This window comes from Megalopta genalis, chromosome 5 (assembly GCF_051020955.1).
Source record: "Megalopta genalis isolate 19385.01 chromosome 5, iyMegGena1_principal, whole genome shotgun sequence".
Classification (NCBI taxonomy): Eukaryota; Metazoa; Arthropoda; class Insecta; order Hymenoptera; family Halictidae; genus Megalopta; species Megalopta genalis.
Window position 1 is genome coordinate 12296378 of NC_135017.1, and position 19138 is coordinate 12315515.

Genomic DNA, 19138 nt, shown 5'->3' on the forward strand with positions numbered 1-19138 from the left:
CCCTCGCATTCGTGCCATTTAACGCATTGTCGGACAGCGACCGTTGCACTACGACTTTGCTTTGTATTTAATTGCCACCAAGTTCGCGTTACGCAAATGTCAAATGTGAAGAAACTCTCTCGGCCACAACAACTGGTCTGCGACCGTGTGCGATTATCGCCGTCGCGTGGCTGCGCGCGTACCGGTCAAATCCGTGAAGCCGGGCGCGGCGTCGGAACTCACCAAATGCGTTTTGTTATTCGGCGGCTGACTCTTCTCGTCCACCTCGAAGATGGACAGTACAAAAACTTTCGGGTTCGGCTTGTACAGGGCCGGCTGGTCTCGCCTCCTGATCATCTCGAGGAACTTAGCGGGCAAGTCGGGGTTCGGATAGAGCTCTATGTCGCTCGCGAACACGTAGAACGTCGGCGCGGACTCGCGAGCTATATTGCGGCCAACGTTCACGGGGTACAGCAGCTTCTTCTCGTTTTTATACATCTTCGAAAGCGTGACGTTCACCCACGGAGGCCCCAGCGTGCAGTTGTACGTGTCGGACATAACTTTCTCGCTTGGGGGTACCTATTTTTAACGGATTAAGCAAACCATTAGTCGTAAGTTATACTCAAAATATCGCCGGCGTTCCCCTTGGGAACGTTGAGAAGTTCTTTCCACCGTGCAGAGCGTCTGAACATTGCCCACGCTCTTGTCAATTTTTATGGATTAATAACTTACAATTGAATTAATCAATTTACACATCTCGAATATTATCATTAAACCGCGCGCGCATCTGCTTAGAACGTAAGCTCATTTGATAATAGCGAGGAATGAGAGAGAATTGTGACACGGCGGAATTGATTGCACGCCGAGCATCGGTGAAACGATTGCGTCTGGCAGTGATTTACCAGCGGACATTTGAAGAAATGACGGGCGGAGCAGCGCCTTTCGTGCCCGTACTTTTCTGTGACAAAACTCTGTTGTTAAATTGATCCATATCCGGGGCCCGGCAATTGCGTACACATGCAATTAATTAAATCGTTAAATCGTAAATTGCCACCGGCGATTCGGACACGGCCAGTTTCCCCCATAATTGCGCACGCGAGGACGCCGCGCTATTTCCAGTCATGGAGAGAGAGAGATATAGCTCCGTTAAAAAGTGAGATTATGTATGTGGAACAGAGGCGAATACAAATGGACATCGCTACCAGCTGCTAACTAGTTCCCGCATATCTGATTGATACTTTCACGGCCTCTGATCCACTTTTCAAGAAACGCGGTGTATTGTGTTTCCGTCTGGCCATTCGATACGGCCAAGATAATCGACTTTCCCTTTCGAACTTTTTCCAGGAGGGTAGCTAACACAATGCTCCTTGCGCTGGAGAATCTGCATCTAATTCAGCCATACCGCCTTATGGACGTGTTTTGGTACAATGAAACGCAGAGAAATTTCCCAAAAAATATCGACATTAACACGTTCCGTGCCAAGCCATTTTTGCCTAACTTGTCGTTCAGGCCATTTGATGTTTTGACTAAAGATTGATACATTATCACATAATATTTCATTATATCATCAGTAGATAAGTAGTGATTGCCCGAATCAACCGTTTTTATGCAGCTCTTGCTTGAAAAAAGTCAAACATTGTAATTAATAGTTATTGTGTATATAACGATTAAACAAATTTATGTGCTTCGTTCTATACAGCATTTTTTACAATGCCTCTCATCTTTTTGGTGGAAATATATTTTATACAATCAAATTTGTCACAAAATGTATGTCTTCAGCGCTTTAAATAAATATGTCCGCGTGTACCATTTATGGTACACGTGGCCTGATGGTCAAGTTTAACGTGTACCATTTATGGTACACGTGGCACGGAACGTGTTAATTTCCGACGACAAAAATCCTTCGATCTAAATCCTAAAACAATGAGCTTCGAGGATAAAGATCGAGTTTCTCATCGAAGCTACCGGACACACGGAACACCGTGAAGCTAACTTTCGAGAGGCGGAGCGGCAACTGGAAAGCCTTTCTGAAACCAGTAGCCTCGACGATGTCTCGTTAAGTCGTTGAAGCAGGATTTCATCTGTCTTCTCCAAGAACCGTGAACGATTCCCAGCGTATCGGCGAGTGATTTTTTAGGACTTCGTTTACAGCCGGTTTTTCTCATCCGTGACCTGTGGAAGTGTTCAATTAACACCACAACAGTTGTGATCCTCCCTGGTTCTTCACGGTGCGCGCATGCCCCCCGAGCGTGACGCTGACAGCATTATCTTTACAAGTAATTTCCGACAATCTTTCCGAAGCTGGGTCTCTTCGCCCTGCCGCCGCTGCCGCGGGAATCGCCCCGTTTCCAAGCGAAGAAATGTCCACACGGCGGAAAAATTCGCAAGAAATTATTGCCGGCGACTGTCGACCGTGAAAGCCTCGCTGCCAGAACAATGCTTCTTGCCCTGTAATAGCGTGCTGGCCTTGTGCCTTGCAAATGGAGTGCGTTCAGGATTTCATATTTTCTTGGGCACAAAGGTTTCGCTTGTGTTTGGCAAGAACCGACAGATACAAGAACTTCGCGGAGGCTACCTTTGGTCACAATACCGTGCTAAAAAGTTCTTCGCATGATCCTAATTTAATTTCCGAATCTCTCCGTTGATTAGCATCTACAACGAGAACGCACGAGTGGTACCACGAGCACAAGGTGCACGAGTGCAATGGAGCAAGGACTTTTCCACGGAAAATTATACCTAGACCGTGGAACTTTATGCAAAATAAAAATGTTCTGTGTCGACTGCAAGACATAGGAGCCAAGTGCAATCTTGTTCTCTCTCTTAAAGCACTATGACAAGTTCTAATTAACGTATCAACATTTTTAGCTTCTTTTCATTCCTTCGCTATTCTATGTTTCATCTATACAGGGCGTGAAATGGCGGGTTCCTCGGATCATTCGAAGCAGCTTCTTCCTTTACAAAAATTTTCTGCGAGGCACCGTTAACGAGTTATTAACGAAAAACCGTGACCAATAAGAATCGAGTACGGCTGACGCGAGGCGGCCCAGCCAATCAGCGCACGAGGCCCAGTTCCGCTCGTTGACTGGGCCGCCGCGCGCCAGCTGAGCTCGTCTCTCATTGGTCACGGTTTCTCGTTAATAACTCGTTAACGGTGCCTCGGAGAAAATTTTGGTAAAGGAAAAAGTTGCGTCAAACGACCCGAGGAACCCGCCACTTTCGGATTGCGAGACATTTTTGGGACGCCCTGTATATCTCTCCCATAAACGCGATAAAACCCGCAGTCTAGCAATCAGATAATGAGCGAGTCCAGAATCTCCCACTGTGGGAGTCCAAGCCTAAAGGTGTTAAGGATCTGCTGATGCGCCGGCAGTGCGCAGACTGCTCGCCAGGGGGCCAAGTACCAGGACTTATTTACCACTTTTGGCACGTGTTTGCTGCTGAAGAAAACGTGGAAGCTGACCAGCTGAGCGATCAGGGGGCTGCCACAGTTTCTCGAGTACTTGATGGCGTCGAGTGTCGCCGGGAAGTCTGTGCCAGGAGCGTGCATGGCAATCGATATCGGCGCCCTCCACCGTTCCAGCAGAGGCTCGAGATTGTCCAGGAACGTGTAGTCCGCGTGCGTGGTGTACGTCACGCTCTCCCAGCATCGGACCGCCATGCCCATCGGCACGTAATTGTAGAGGACCCAGTAGTCGCCACGTTGGGCCCTCCTCGGCTCCAGCGACTTCTCCTTGCAGGGCACGGCCTCCTTTAGGCTCATCGTCGGCCGGACGTTCGGCGTGCCGTTCTTCGCCTAAACGAGAAGAGAGCAACGGTTAATTGACTTGCGATCTGAATCGAATTAACCCCTTGCGTAACCGGTCATGGGACACCGGCCCGTTCCAAAACGGGGAACTATAATAATGCCGGCGCGCTACGAGTCTACGATTGTAAAAGCGTTTTTGTACTTTCAGCACTGCCTGTTTTTTTTATTATTTCCCCGATTAATGGGCACTGTTAGGGCATCCTGTACATTTTACCCGTTTCCATCGACAGGTTTACCCGTCTTCGATCGTCGATAGGAATGCGTGGCGATAATTGCGAGCTGCTAATTTCGTAACCTTTGGCTTCCAGCCTGCCGGCAGACCGTGATAAACCGTGGGCGGCGAGCTTCGACAGATTGAATCGGGCAAATTGCTGCGAATCTTCGGACAAATCTCGTTTGCAAAAGGGAAGAGAGACCATCGTCGTTCTAAGGGGGGTACACGGAGGGGAGGTACAAATGATCTCATTCATCGGGCCGGCGTGCCCAAACGAACCGGAACGGCGTTCCCGGCTTATCTGGAAATTTGCGAGGCCATTGAAATACCAGGCCCGTAGGTAAAAGCATTCCCCTGAATTTTGCACGGGGCCGGGGAAGCCGGCGAGAGCACACGTGTGCCGCCTCGCCTCCTCTCTCGCCGTGTCTGAAATATTAAGCTGAGCGCGGGAGCTGAACTTGCCGGCCGGTTTCCGCTTGACGCGACGTAATTTTTCGAACGGAGAAAAGACTCGGTAATGGCGCTGTCTGCTTCCCCTGAATCTTTCAGGCCTCGTATATATATATGTGCAAAATTCAGGGGATATATATATATATATATATATATATATATATATATATATATATATATATATATATATATATATAACCTGGTATTTATATATATATATACACCTTAGAGCCCCGGCATCTCAGCCTCGGGGAGCAGACAAATTTATTCTAATTCTCCGCGGAAAGCGGATGCCTAAGATCGCGGCGGATTCGATCTTACCGATGCCGAGGTGCATCGAGGATTTCGAGAGCCTGTTCGGCCAAATTTTCTTTTCTTTTTTTTTTAACTCTGCCGGTCAGTTAGGCTTTCTTCCCGATTCAATTCGACGAGTTATCAAAAGTTCCTACGACATTTATTCACGATGGTACAGGAATGTCTATATAAATTATAAATATATTTTGCAACCCCTTTATCGTTCTAAATTTAAAATTATTAAGCCTTGATCTACCTCATTATATACTCATCTATGTACAGAAACAATTAATAATATAATTATAGGGGTAATTGTTCGTAAAATTTCAATATTATTATTTTCTAATAATTTTCAATACAGTAATTTCTCCCTAATTATATACATATTATCTATATAATTAAGTATTAATATATATATAACTAATATATAAAATTATATATATTTATATAATTATATATATTTTTATAGTTGCCGATTGTCAACAACTATAAAAATTGTCTATTTCTGTTTCCAAGCTGAGCGCGAATCAACTGTATATCTTTTTATTGTCTCGCCTCTTACCAGGGGTTCATGAGCAACCCATGCGGGTACTTTCGTTTCAAAACCTTCTCGTGTGTACCGCCTGGTCGAGCAGAACCGAACTACAGAATCGAAATAAATGCGTCGCGAGAAAAGATAACGAAAGCGGTGAAACTGCAGTTAAGGAAACACGAGCAAGAGATAAGGATTCCTAATGGTCCGCCGTATCCCCGTCGCGTGTGCACGCCGGCGCGCCGGTTTTAAACGAAATCATCCGTTCGGCTAAACAGCCGCAACTTAGATTACCGAATCGTCATTATTATGCAGGCAGTTGAGCCTCAGCCTCTCTCGTTGTTGCATCATCCGTGGAGTCGCTGCAGGCGGGCCGATATACACGCCGGTACATTCGAGACGGCCTCGAGAAGGGAGAGATCATAAGCCAGCTTACCGTCAGATTGTGACGATGATCGTTCTTGTCAACAGACGCGGCGCCCTTGGCCTCGTTGGGCGTCGGCCTCGTGGTGACCAGCCTCGCCCTGGCCAGGCTGGTCGTGTTGCCGCCTCGCGGACCCTTCCCGCCGGCATCCTTCGTGGCGGGCACGGCCGACGCGGAGGTGGCGCCCTTCTGCGTGCCGTTCACGAGGTCCACGGCGCCGAACGTCTCGGACTGCAACGGCGCCGCCCAGTTCGTCGGCGGTTCCTCGATCCAGGGCCCGGAGGAGCCGAAGTGGGCGCACACGTAGAGCAACACGCAGATGTTGAGCACCACCGACACGCGAAGTGCCCAATTTCTACGTAGTATGCTGATCAGGCTCATTCTCCAGCCTCCTCCAGGTCCGCGCTCCAGCTCCCCGATCTTCCCGATCCCCTGAACCACCGCCTCCTCCTCGCCACCCCTGAGGGGCCCGTGCTGCTCCGCGATCAGGATCTGAGCATGGTTACACCAGTTGCCGACCTCCTCCTCCTCCCGGCTCCAATCTGAAACAACGGACGCACGGGTCAGAATCTGCGCCGAGTATCCTCCGTCAGCGATACCCTATCATTCTAGCCAGTAGGCGTGGCTTTCGCCGATTCTCTAAAATTGTCTAGCATTTTCTTTTCGCGTTCCCTTTTACACGGTTTTTTCTGCAACGTCTATACCGTCTGAAAACAAAAGTGGGCGTGTCTTTGAGAGGAGTACTACAAGTAGGCGTGGCTTAGCTCCCCGGTGGGCGTGGCGCAGCGGCGCTAGAGCTATCCTAGGTGTTCCAGCATCCGCAAAAATAGCTGTTTCGTCTCGCTACGAACTGCTACGCGAGGCCAGCTATATCCAAGCAGAGCTACCACTGCCTCCGCACGAATTCGCCGAGGGGGCGTGGCGTCTTAGCTCCGCGGAAGACCCTACCCGCCGCGGCTACGTTAGACATTCAAATTTCCAGTTGAGCAGAACAATTTTCCCCGACTTTCTCCTAACAATGGTCCTTAACTACAGGGTCGGGTTCGCCGGGACATCGGCGGGTTTCAGTCGGATCTCCTCGTTAGTCGTTCGCCGGCGCGATTTTTAACGAACCCTGCCGAGCGAACAGCGTCGATTTCACCGGTCTGGCTCGGCGTAACGTGGAATCGTGATCCGACGGGACCCGGCGAAAGAACCGCGGCTTGTTAGCCGGGCCCCCCCGGTTACCTAATGCGAGCCACCGGTGATAATGACACGTTGCGGCGGCCGGTTGCTCGATCCTTCTTTCATTTTTTTTTTGTCCCAGCCTCGGCGCACTCACCACGCATGAATGACTCCGTGCGAGCATGGCAATGGGCTTCATTGTTAGACCGTTAGACACGCGACGGTCCTCTCGCGGGTTTTATTGCGCGAGCTATGGTCGCTCTGCAGCTGGTCCGCCGCGGCGGCCATTTCTCTGGCTACCGGTTGTCGTCTAGCCTGCCACGCGAACGGACAGATGGAAATGGTAGAGAGATTTGCAAGAGAAAGGGAGCGTTCCGGGCCTGCGAAATGGACTCGGGCTGTCTAGCTGGTCCAGATCGCTCGGTCCAGACCGAGTAACGGATCGGGAGGACTTGCGGGAAAGGTGTCGACGTCCTAGCCATCTGTCGGCGATCGCGGTAAGCGACCGCCGCACGAGCTTCAGGGAGAGAAGTCGCCAACCATCATTCTTTTCTTCGACGAATCTCCCAAGTCTCTGTAATTTATTAATTTCCATCTGGTCATTCTACATCCTAAATTTCCCAGCGAATTGCAACAGTAAAGTCACCTACGTCGCTATAAAAAGAAGTGCATAAAGATGCAGATTGAACAATATTGCATTTGCATGATGGCGAGGACGCTGCTCGTCCCAAAAGACTCCGGCATGTCTGGTAGAATTCATAGAAACCGCGCCAATAAAATACGGAACGAAAGCGGAAGAGCATAAAAGCTTTATCGACGTCGAATGCAGGGAAATTCGAGGTTAGGACCTAACTCAAAAATCGAATGCGGCGCGGCACGGCGCGGATAGCGTGGCCCCCGGTTAGCTGCCACAGATAAATGGGACACGATTCCTAAGTTGCGGCGGCGGGGCTTTAATGGGATATCGCCGAGTTTCCGAAGTCGAATCGCGGGTCGGGTCGGGTCGGTTCGAAGTTGAGCAACGGTTGCCAACGCGAAACGACGATATTGCTTCCGACGCTTATTAACCGGCGAACGGATCGGACGACGGATGCCATGCAGTCGATGTCGGTCCCCGTCGAACGTAACACGTTCGTATCGCGTTTCCCACGGAAATCGGCTACTCGTTCCCGCCATTTCTAGCCCCTAACCTCTTTTCAGGAACGACCTCGAATAAAGGGACAACAACAAAAATAAAAAAATAAAAAACAGACGGAATCCATTGAGAAAACAGCGGTCCAGCCGGGAATCTTGTCGTGTGCCAGCGAATCCTCTCGATCAATAGTAAACGGATGGTCGAGTTCTTAAAGAAAGTCGATAATTAAACCGCCGGCGACAATACCCTCTCTATCGAGAGCCGGAGCCTTCCGGTTCCTGTCGCATTTTTCGAATCTCTGGCTGCAGCCACTGCGACCAGGCGTACGAGGCTAGACCCCCTGGAAGTCTCTCCGATTTTGTTTACAATTTTAATTAAACGGTAATAGGATTGTGTTTTACGAAATAAAATCGTCCAATGTCCCGGGGTGCGGGTTTATGTCTCCGCCGAGCACGGAGGGTAACAAATGTTAAGGGTTGCTCGCAGCTTGGACGAGGTATAATATCGCAATTTTTTAACGCCATCGCAAGGGGCGATCGAGATTCGCGAACACCTCTACAGGGTGTCCTAAAATTATTGTAGAAGCTGAGGTACAGTTGTATCCCTGTACAACTGAGAGATTCGTGAGGTCATTTGAAGCAAGTTTTTCCTTTGCGAAAATGCAATTAGAGGCTTCGTTTGCGAGTTATTAACGAAAAACAGTGACCAATGAGGGGCGAAGATCAGCTGACGCGAGGCGGCCGAGCCAATGAGCGGAACTGGGCGTCGCGCGCTCGCTGACTGCGCCGCCTCGCGTCAGCCGAACTCGCCTGTCATTGGTCAGTGTTTTTCGTTAATAACTCGCGAACGAAGCCGCGGATTGCATTTTCGCTGAGGAAAAATTTGCTTCAAATGATCTCAGGAATCCCTCAGTTTCCGCTTGTACAATAATTTTGGAACACCTTGTATTCCTCCGGACTATCGACGAAGGTGTCTGATTTATGGCAGTTCTTCCAAAGTCTCTATTCACCTACACACAGATAGGAATCGGTCGGAACTCGCGGAATTTTTACGAACTCTATCCCCGTCGAGTGTTTACATCGCACCCCGTCCACCATCCGGTCCCGCTTTAATATCGCATTTTTCCCCCCGCTCATCCATTTTCCTCGCGGTCGATTCCGCCTCCGTGAGCCTGATTGATCAGGATAATATGCATTCGCCGCTCTGCGCGAACTGCATTTCGACCGGGGGACGTCCCTTCATAAATATGTTATGCGATCATTTGTTTATCGAACGACCAGCGAGTCGCTTGAACGGTTCGACAATTAATTCGGGGTATATAACGGACTCGGCGATTTTGAATTTCAAATCGCCCGCCACTTCGCCGATCGATGCTGGACCGCGCGCGGGATTTTTGAACGTACACTCCGGGCGAAAAGTCCGCGAACGTGCCGAACGCGTCTCTAGCGACGAATGCGAGTCGTTTTCAATGTTTAAAACATTGCGACCACACGTGCAAAGTGCCCACTGATATTTTCGAAGATATGTAACAATATGTTAATGTTAAAAACATTGGCAAAGGCTTCTCTCGTACCGTAACTGTTGTTTTAACATTAATAACTCTGTACATTTGTTCGCAAACTCTTTGCTAATTACGTTGAAATAATTCTATAGACAAGTTATTTTTAAACGAATTATTTTCTACAGTTTACAATTTAAGTTTTAGTTATACTTATAAAGTTATAGTTAGTTAAAAGTTATAGTTTATAATTATTGTTGGGATTATGGAATGAAAATGAATATGATTCTAATTCTTTTCTTAAGAAGACTTTATTTTAATCCTTTATTGAGAGAAGGTATATGGGCGAAAACGATCGAGCGACCGAACTCTACTAAGAAGCCGGTAAGAAAAAACGCTTCTTTTATACCCTTCTTGGGTTCGTCTTATCCACCAATCAGAGACGTTTTATTTGTCGCGTTTCACATTGTATACGTGACGCTGGGACCCCCAAACAGTCAGGGTACGATGTATATCTAATGGTACCGATGATGATGTATCGCGGTATCTACTATATACAGTTTACATCACCGTCGTTGCCCGCTGACGGAACCGGCGAAAATGTAAACCGATATCTTAGTATCTTAGTACTAAGTAAACTATAGATTAATTTTTGTTCGAGGCTAAAATTTCAACAATTATCAATCTACGATACGACCAACACGAGAAATTTTATAAAAGGATGAATTCCAATTAAAATGGATAAATCCCAATGTCTCTAACATTTTAATTTTTAAGTAGACGAACCGACGATGTTCATAAACAACGATTGCACTCGGTATAATCCCAGGCGTGCAAAGGCAATCTGGGAACCGCGACGACTTTTGCCGCGGACTGTACGGTTTTGAGCAAGATCAATCCGGCGCCTTAATTCTTCCTGGACGGAATTAGAGGCTGGCAGTTTTTAAGGAAGAATGGAACAACCAATCCGCCGTGTAATTCGCCGGGGAGAGAGGCTCCCCAGCAGTTTTACATTTCCAGGGGAATTCGCAACCGATGCACGAGACAGCTTTCAACCTGATAATAACTCTATTACCAAACGCCGGGTAATATTCCGTTACGAAACGGAGCCGGGGCACTATTCCGTTCCCAGAAAATTCAATGAAACTTTCTTCCGCAGCCGCGAACATCCAGAAAACCATCATGGCGGCCGCGAGATAAACAGCGGAGAAATTAAACGATATTGTGACAACTAATTCGCCGGAATCTGCCCGCTGGCTTATAAGCTCCGCTGTTTTAAATACGGCGAACTGGCCACAAGAGCTAACTGTTTCTATCTCTGAATGTTTGTTTATATCTTTCTAGCGATCATCGTAAGCAAATAAATATATTCGTGGATTCAGTTGAACGAATCGCTTTGCAAAAATTGAAATCAACAAATCTATCGGAAGATTGCAAGATTGGACAAAATGGACGGCGTGTGCATCGTTGAATAAACTGTTTCGCAATTTTTTGTTAAGTTAACAAATGCATTGGAAGATCGAACAATTCGTTGGACGAAGTGGAGAATGTATGCACAGTTGAATAAACTGTTTCGCAATTTTTCAAGTTGACAAATGTATTGGAAGATCGAACAATTCGCGTTGGACGAAGTGGAGAATGCATGTACAGTTGAATAAACTGTTTCGCAATTTTTGACGTTAACAATAACGTATTGGAAGATTAGCAAATTTGTTGGACGAAACGGATAACAACGGATTTTGGAAGAAAATGGAGAACGCGCGATCGAATAAGTTGCTTTGAAATTATTTGAAAAAATAGCGGAAGACATTTGAGGAAAAAGAATTTGCTAAACAAAAGACCAGCTGTTTAAATTAACACGTTCCGTGCCACGTGTACCATCGATGGTACACGCTTGCACGTTTACTTAGTGAACTGAACAAATTGTTTACAAGAAATTTAGAACCGAAGAATCAATTTCCACCGCAAGAATGGGCGTTGATAAGTTTTTGTTACGTTGTCGTGTGTACGAGAATTAATAATTGCACGTAATACATCAAGTTTTAGTAAAATATCAAAGTGTGAAGATTCGAGTAAAAAAAGCTCGGCACGGAACGTGTTAACAGCGTGAGATTTCGGCTGTTCGTTAGAGCAGCCGACGTTAGCAGACGGCGTTCGAAAATTGTTTTCGGAAATGAAAGGGAGATTAGGTAATTTCGAGACCTGTTTGCCCGTGTGCTCGGAATGATTTATATAATATTTTGTAACGTTGCAACGCGGATCGTCTTGTGGCAGGCAGTGAGCGGGATACCAGTTACGCGGTTGGAGCTCATTTAAGTCACCGGTGGAGAGCTGTCGATTCAATTAGGCGATCGAGTGACTCGCGCAAATAAGCCGGCGAACGGGAAGATAAACGGGAATAGAGCTCCGGCGCGAGGACAATTAATTAAATAATTCTTATCTCGCGCTTAAACGGCAAACATTGTGTTAAACAAATTTGTATTAGCGCCGTCCTTGGCGCGTTTATCGCTTTTAGCGGCTTTAGATGGCTGCAATTAAATGGATGACGATGCCGTTGCGAGATATTGCATTTGTTTAATGACGCGCGGCTATAAAAACAGTCGTACGAACGAAATTACACGGATCCGGATGTCAATCAGCGACGGTAAGTGCGTTCAAGTTTCTGGGAACCTCTGTTAAGCGAACGTTGCGCAAAAGCGTTGCACAGTGGTTAATAAGAAAAATTATTCTCATTTGAAGAATTGTCGAAAAATTATTACTATTACTATAAATTGATATAAGAGGAAAATTAATAAAATTTGAATAAATACTACGAAATATATACAGTCTTGTACAAGCTGAATTAATTTCTTAAGAATATACATTTTGAAATTGCAACTGAAAATTAAAGAAAATTGTGAAGATGTGTACACCTAGTATAGGAATTTATTGATAAAATAGAAATGGAGATATCGATTGAAAGAACGACGAGGAAATTACCTGAATTTTGTAACGCATAAAAATGCACGATCCGTCGAAACGAAAATGGGGATACGGTGCACAAATAAAACCGGGAAATGTAAAACGAGGATGAATAATTGTATGAAATAAACATGAATAATTTCGTAAAACGAGGATGAATAATTTTGTGAAATATAAATGAAAATTGAGCGGATTGCGTTGAACGGGAAAGGTTGCAGGCCGTTGCATTTTATCCGACGATGGCCGAATTAAACAGTCAACGCGGTAGCTGCTAATACATACTGGCCGACGAGAGCCGCCATCATGACCTTTCACACGAAGCAAAGGTTCGCGTCTGGGATGCTACAGTGGCCTTTCATTTTCACGTAACATTCAACAAAGAGATCGCTCAGAAGAACACGCTCGTGACGGAAGCGCCGCGTGACAAAAGGCATTGATGACTGTGGGACGTTCTCGCGAAAAATGCTACAGGGAAAATGGCATCCATCCGGGGAAAACAATCAACGCGGCCCGAGCCCCCTTTCAATTATCCATTTTCCCACGATTTTCCCGTGCCCGCCGCGCCCTCGGATCGTTCAACTTTACAGATCCGCAAGGATATTTGCGATCTGTCCGTCGACGATTTCTCAAAATGCTGGCTAACGACGCCATTATCCGAGCCATTAAATCAGGATCTAGATAATTTTAAGGTCGTTAAATACAGAGTCAAGGTAATTTTCGTGCCCGCGAACTGGCTCCGCCACGGGACAATTTAGGACTAATTGGGTTATTTTTAATGATAAACCGTGGTGCCGCGTTCCTTTTCTTTCTCGGACATAAAAATCAATGCACCGAGCTCTCTCATTGCTTCGGCCTGGCGTATATACATCTTGCGTGGTGTTCCTTCGAATATCGTTTTGTAATTGTTTCATCCGTTGGAATATTTATTCTGCGACTGTTTCATTCGTTGCAACGTTTATTTCATTTATTGTGAATTTTTCATGCTTGAAAATAGCTGTAGAAAATTATTTCACACTTACTTCATCGGTTGAAATATTATTCTGCAACTGTTTCATTTGTTGCAACGCCGCTCTACCATTATTTCATCTGTCACAATATTTGCTTCATTTCTGCGAACTTTTTATGCTTGAAAATAACTGTCGTATTCTTTAAAATATTATTTCACACTTATCTCATCGGTTGAAATATTATTCTGCAACTGTTTCATTTGTTGCAACGCCGTTCTATAATTATTTCATCTGTCACAATATTCGCTTCATTTTTGCGATTTTTTGTGCTTGAAAATAGCTGTGGTATTCTTTAAAAGATTGCTTTATGATCACTTTATCCGTTCGAATATTATTCAGCAACCGTTTCACTTGTAGCAATATTTATCTCATTTTTCTGAATGTTTGATGCTTGAAAATAGCTGTTGTATTTTTTAGAAGATTATTTCACAGCTATTTCATCTTTTGGAACATTATTCTGCAACCATTTCATTTGTTGCAATATCGTTCCACAACTATTTCATCTGCTACAATATTTATTTAATTTTCGTAAATTTGTGACGCTTGAAAATGGCCACTAATAATTAAATCAAGGAAAGCTCGTCTCCGAGGTACGCCATATTGTATTCCCACCATTTCCTGACAGAATTAATCTAATCTAATTGTTGGGATTATGGAATGAAAATGAATATGATTCTAATTCTTTGCTTAACCCTTAAATGCATGAATGAATGAATTTTATTTAAAAAATAGGGTTATAATTTTTCAAATGAGTGGAAATCGGGAAAAATATTAAAAAAAATTATAAGTCATATCTTATAGGGTTTTTATTGAAACATATTAATGATTCATTTTTGGTACACTATGCAAAATAGACATAAAAATTCTTTAGTTAGTATGACATATCTATAACAAAATTATAAACCACATGCATACCACACCAAAACAAAACCAACAAACCAATAAAGGAAGCATAGTACTAAATACATGTCGTAATTATTACCATTAGTGCATGTTGTCCCATTTTTGCATCAACACGAAATAAGCCCTCCATACACACGATAGTTACGGAATATAGACAAAAGTACTAGCAAATTAATAAATAAGAGCCTTACCTTTAGAAAATATTGTTTGTTTAACGAATACACCAAAATATTTCTAAATAATCCACTTCCAAAAGTACGTAAATGAACCCGCTATCAAAAATGCGCGCCAATTGGTATAACGTCAGAAAGATACAAATATTGAAGTCAAATGTCATTATTTTAGTTAATTTTTGATAAGTCAATGGACAAAGGAATCACTGCCATTCAGCCAAATGTATCGATATCAAAACTGTTGTCGGGTATCCGCGCAAAAAGTTATTGATTCATTTTTGGGACTCTATGCATTTAAGGGTTAAAAGGACTTTATTTTATTCCTTTATTGAGAGAAGGTATATGAGCGAAACCGATCGAGCGACCAAACTCTACTGAGAGTCCGGTAAGAAGAAACGCTTCTTTTATACCCTTTTTGGGTTCGTCGTGTCCACCAATCAGAGACGTTTTATTTGTCGCGTTTTACATTGTAGAACGTGACGCTGGGACCCTCAAACAGTCAGGGCACAATGTATATCAAAAGGTACCGGCGATGATGTATCGCGGCATCTAATATATACAGTTTACATCACCGTCGCTGCCCGCTGACGGAGCCGGCGAAATGTAAACCGATATCTTAACTGAAGATATCTTACCAAGTAAACAATAGATTAATTTTTGTTCGAGGCTAAAATTTCAACACTAATAATAATAATCTAATCTCACGGAGTTCGCCATTCCTCCAAGTACCAGCTGCTGTAATTAATAAACACGACGGTTCTTGCGGCTCGAACAAATGAATTCTTGGAAAACGGAAAATCAAGAAAGGGGACACAAAGAGGGGGCGGGGGGCTGCGCGTCTCGTGCGGAGACCGCGGCGAGAAGAATGGCCGCCGAGGACCGTTCAACTATGCGTGTTTCGCCTGATTCAGTGAACTCGTTGCCGTCCTAATTCCTCGAACGAGCCCGGCACACGTTCGTTCGATCGATTCATCTCGATCGCGATTCCGCAGCACGCCCACGACGTCCGGCCGCGCATCCGGCCGTTTCCGGAAGTAGGCGTAGGTGACCGAAATTGATAGCACGTTGCCGACGCCCGATGCCGAATCGCGGAGGACACTCTCTCCTCGGGCAGCTCCGTCTGTCAACGGCAAGTGTTCCCGTCGGCAATCGCGCGGCAGGAATCAGCGACTGTTCTTCGGCGAACAATGTTATCGCGAGCCTTCGATAAACAAGCGGCGCCGGGGCTGCGGCGACGGGGGCTTCCCACCGACTTCTCCTCGAGACAACGAAGAAATTTCGGGGAATCCCCTGGAACGATTGTTCCGGTTGTTCTATTCGCGATTCGAACCGGACCGTTGCGATTCGAACGCGCGGGAAATTCAAATCCGAGAGCGAAAAATTCGAACGTCTTCCCGAACGAAAACCCTGCCGGAACCGGAGCTTGATTTCGGAGGAACTAATTAAACTTCTGCCAACGTCGGGACCGCAGTTTTTGCGCGAACACAAAATGGCGGATCTCCGGGCAAGCTCTGCGAAATCGATGACAAGCGGGTTTAATTACTTTTTCAGAGCCCGAGCCCCGCGTTCACCGTTTTTCTTTTTCGCCGAATTCGAGTCCTCGAAACGGCACTTTTTTTTCCGACGGCCGAAATTCAAATCGGACCGTTGCGACTCGTGCTACACGTGGACGCGGGAGTATTCAAATCCGAGTGAAATAACGACGAACTTTTCGAATCGTGCGCCCCTAAAATCTACCCGCCGGGGCTGAGGTTTAATTTCTGGGAAGCTAATTAAACTTCCGCGCCGAATGTAGATTCTATCGTTGAAACCGGCGGTTTTTCAGCGGCAGAAAATGGCGGCTCCCGAGACGAGCCGTTCTCTCTGAAATTTCCAGCGAGCAGACAATCGGTTTTCGACGATTTCGAGATAACGGTAATTTATTTTGTATAATTTCGCCGGAGCACGCGGCCGCGTATTTGCACGCCGGGCTTCGATGCTGGATTTCGAATTCGACCGTTAGAATTGAAACGTAACCGCGTCCAAGGTAAGAGCGTAACCGTTGGAATTTAAAATTAATCAAGCCTAGGTTAGCCTGAACAGGTGTACATCGCGATTCTTATTCTCCACTGACCAACCACCAGCCGTTCTACGGCCATTAGTTATTACCTTGAACGTACGGGGTGTCCAACAAACACAGTCCGCTTCGCGCGGCCCCGTTTATCGCCGAAAAAAAACCGAAACCAAAATCAGCGAATCTAAGAAATCATTAATTCTTAATTCTAAGAAAGATCTACGATTCTCTATTCACCGGATTAAAAATCGAAAAACCGAAGATCTTAATTCCGAGCCCCCTCTGCGATCTCGTCGAAAAACCCGCCATCTTAATTTCATGGACGCAGAGTTTAAAGCAACGTTTCAACTTCAAGTAAAACAATCGTCCTAAAAAATTGCGCGCGATAGTTTTTCCTCGGAACGAGGGTGGAGGGGGAGGGGAAAAACGCCGATGTTTCGGTCGGCGACGGTTGTCGGAACACCGGGTACATTTAACGGGCCGACGAACGAACCAGCTGCCTACACTTCGATTTTCTCCGCGGAAAAAAAAGGGGGAAAAGAAACGACGCAGAAGTCGCCGATACAAGACCGAGGAAATCTGATCGGTCGTGTTCTCGGCGGTTCTTTTTTTGGCCGACGATCGCCATCGGCGATTACGCGGCCGGTTCTTTTTTTTCTCACCGCGGCATTTCGTTCGTTCGATCGATCTCCAGTTTCCCGACGGACGAACCGGCCCCCCGGCCCCGGCCACCGTGTTATTACGCGGTCATTATTTTCAGTAACGTTGCGAAACGCCGCGAGAACGCGTCCTCCATTTTTTTCCGGGAACGATCCACGACGCGACGTAAATGGCGACCGGTACAGTTACTTTGTCGCATCCTCTCCGGGGGACACATAAGCGGCGTTCGAACCCTCATTAACCCGTCGGGCTTGATTATCTTAACGAGAGCGACTGGGATTCCGAACGACGTCGCAGAGTTATGGTCGTTCGCCGGAAGATCCGTGGAGTTTTCGCTGTAGGCGCCAGTTTCGGGTGATTGGGACGCGGTCGCCATTTTGAGGTGACTGAGACATGGTCGTCGATTTAGGGTTGTTGAGACGCAGTCGCCATTTTGAGGTGATTGGGATGCAATCGCCATTTTGGGCACGTTGGAAACAATTCTTTATAGCAAATATATACATATATATTAAATACATATATAATATATACATATGTATAAAAAAGAGCCACAAGGCTTGAACAATCGTATCTCCCTTTCCAAAATTGTCCATTTTGGCGGACGATCTGAGCGTCAGTAAGGGAGACATTACTATACACGTTGTGCACGGACTGCGGATCTTCGTGCGAAATGAAAATTGTATTCCAGTTGTTGTCAGCTATACATATACAGTAATGTCTCCCTTACTGACGCTCAAATCGTCCACCAAAATGGACAATTTTGGAAAGGGAGATACGACTGTTCAAGCCTTGTGGCTCTTTTTTCTTATGGTTATCGATTGGCAATAGCTATAAAAACGAGCTGCAAGGCTCGAATAATCGTATCTCCTCTTCCCAAATTGTCTAGTTTTAGGGACAATCTGGGCGACAATTAGAGAGACATTACTGTGCATAGTACAGACAAAGAAATAAATAATAAATTACGTACTAAAACATGAATAATACTGGTCTGTTTCATTATTTTATTAACTTTGCGAGATACAAGAAGATCTTCACAATTCTCTCACAATTTTGCACCAAACAACCATTAAGAATCTATTATTATTTATCTGCATATTCACAAGATCCTTAGCTACTCAATACAAATTATTCAAACCTTGCAAAAATTGTCTGACTTAAAGAAATTAAAAGTTCTAAATGATTGACCACTTTATTATTGCTACTTTTACCAACACTTTTCAACGAACACGTGTAAGAATCATTGGCGTTCTTCTAAGTACCCAGAGAGGACGATGTTTATTAACAACTGGCAAAAATGATTTTTATCAAGCAACTGATAGATGAAGCTACATTGCAATTTAGCAACCGACTTGATCGTTGCCGCTCGGAACGCTTCGTCCCGACGCCTCCACAGTACAACCCGAAATCAACGTCGGAGGCGCGGATTAATTTTTGCCGGCGGCCTCGGTCGGATAATGAAAAGTGTCCCCGGTATCGGGCAGTTTCAGACACAATGCGGGGGCGCGCGCGACCGCGTATTAAGGAAATTGCGACACGTGAACGGCGGCCGCGATGTAAAGCAAGGTCGGTTGATAGAGCCGAATGAATACAGGTCATCTCGGCCATCTGCGGATCGGCTTAGGGGGGCCCCCCTGGTAGAGGTGTAGCTCCTGCGAGGCAACACGGCCGCCCCGTTTTAATAGCGACCCCGCGTCGCAGGAGTTTTGTCGATAAGATACTATGGCACCGCGGTGGCATAGCGCCGTTTCGCGACCGGCTGACACCATAGAACGCCGTGACGAGGTGTCTATAGCCCCGCGTAATGGCCCATCGATTCGAAAATCCATTTTACCCCGACCCCGCGATACACTTTCTCAACTGTTTTCGACGGCTTCGTCAGCGTGCAA

At 45.9% G+C, this 19138-nt stretch overlaps 1 protein-coding gene across 2 annotated transcripts in view; it reads right to left on the reverse strand.

Moving 5' to 3' along the window:
- Positions 1-19138, reverse strand: part of LOC117218108 (beta-1,4-glucuronyltransferase 1) — a 72129-nt gene that overhangs the window by 5964 nt on the left and 47027 nt on the right. For both annotated transcript variants that reach the window (XM_033466205.2, XM_033466214.2), the window contains 3 exons: positions 5711-6240; positions 3395-3772; positions 223-558 (listed from right to left, as the gene is read on the reverse strand). In XM_033466205.2, the coding sequence (XP_033322096.2) occupies positions 223-558; positions 3395-3772; positions 5711-6079 (1083 nt within the window). In that variant the 5' untranslated portion in view covers positions 6080-6240. The remainder of the gene's footprint in view (positions 1-222; positions 559-3394; positions 3773-5710; positions 6241-19138) is intronic.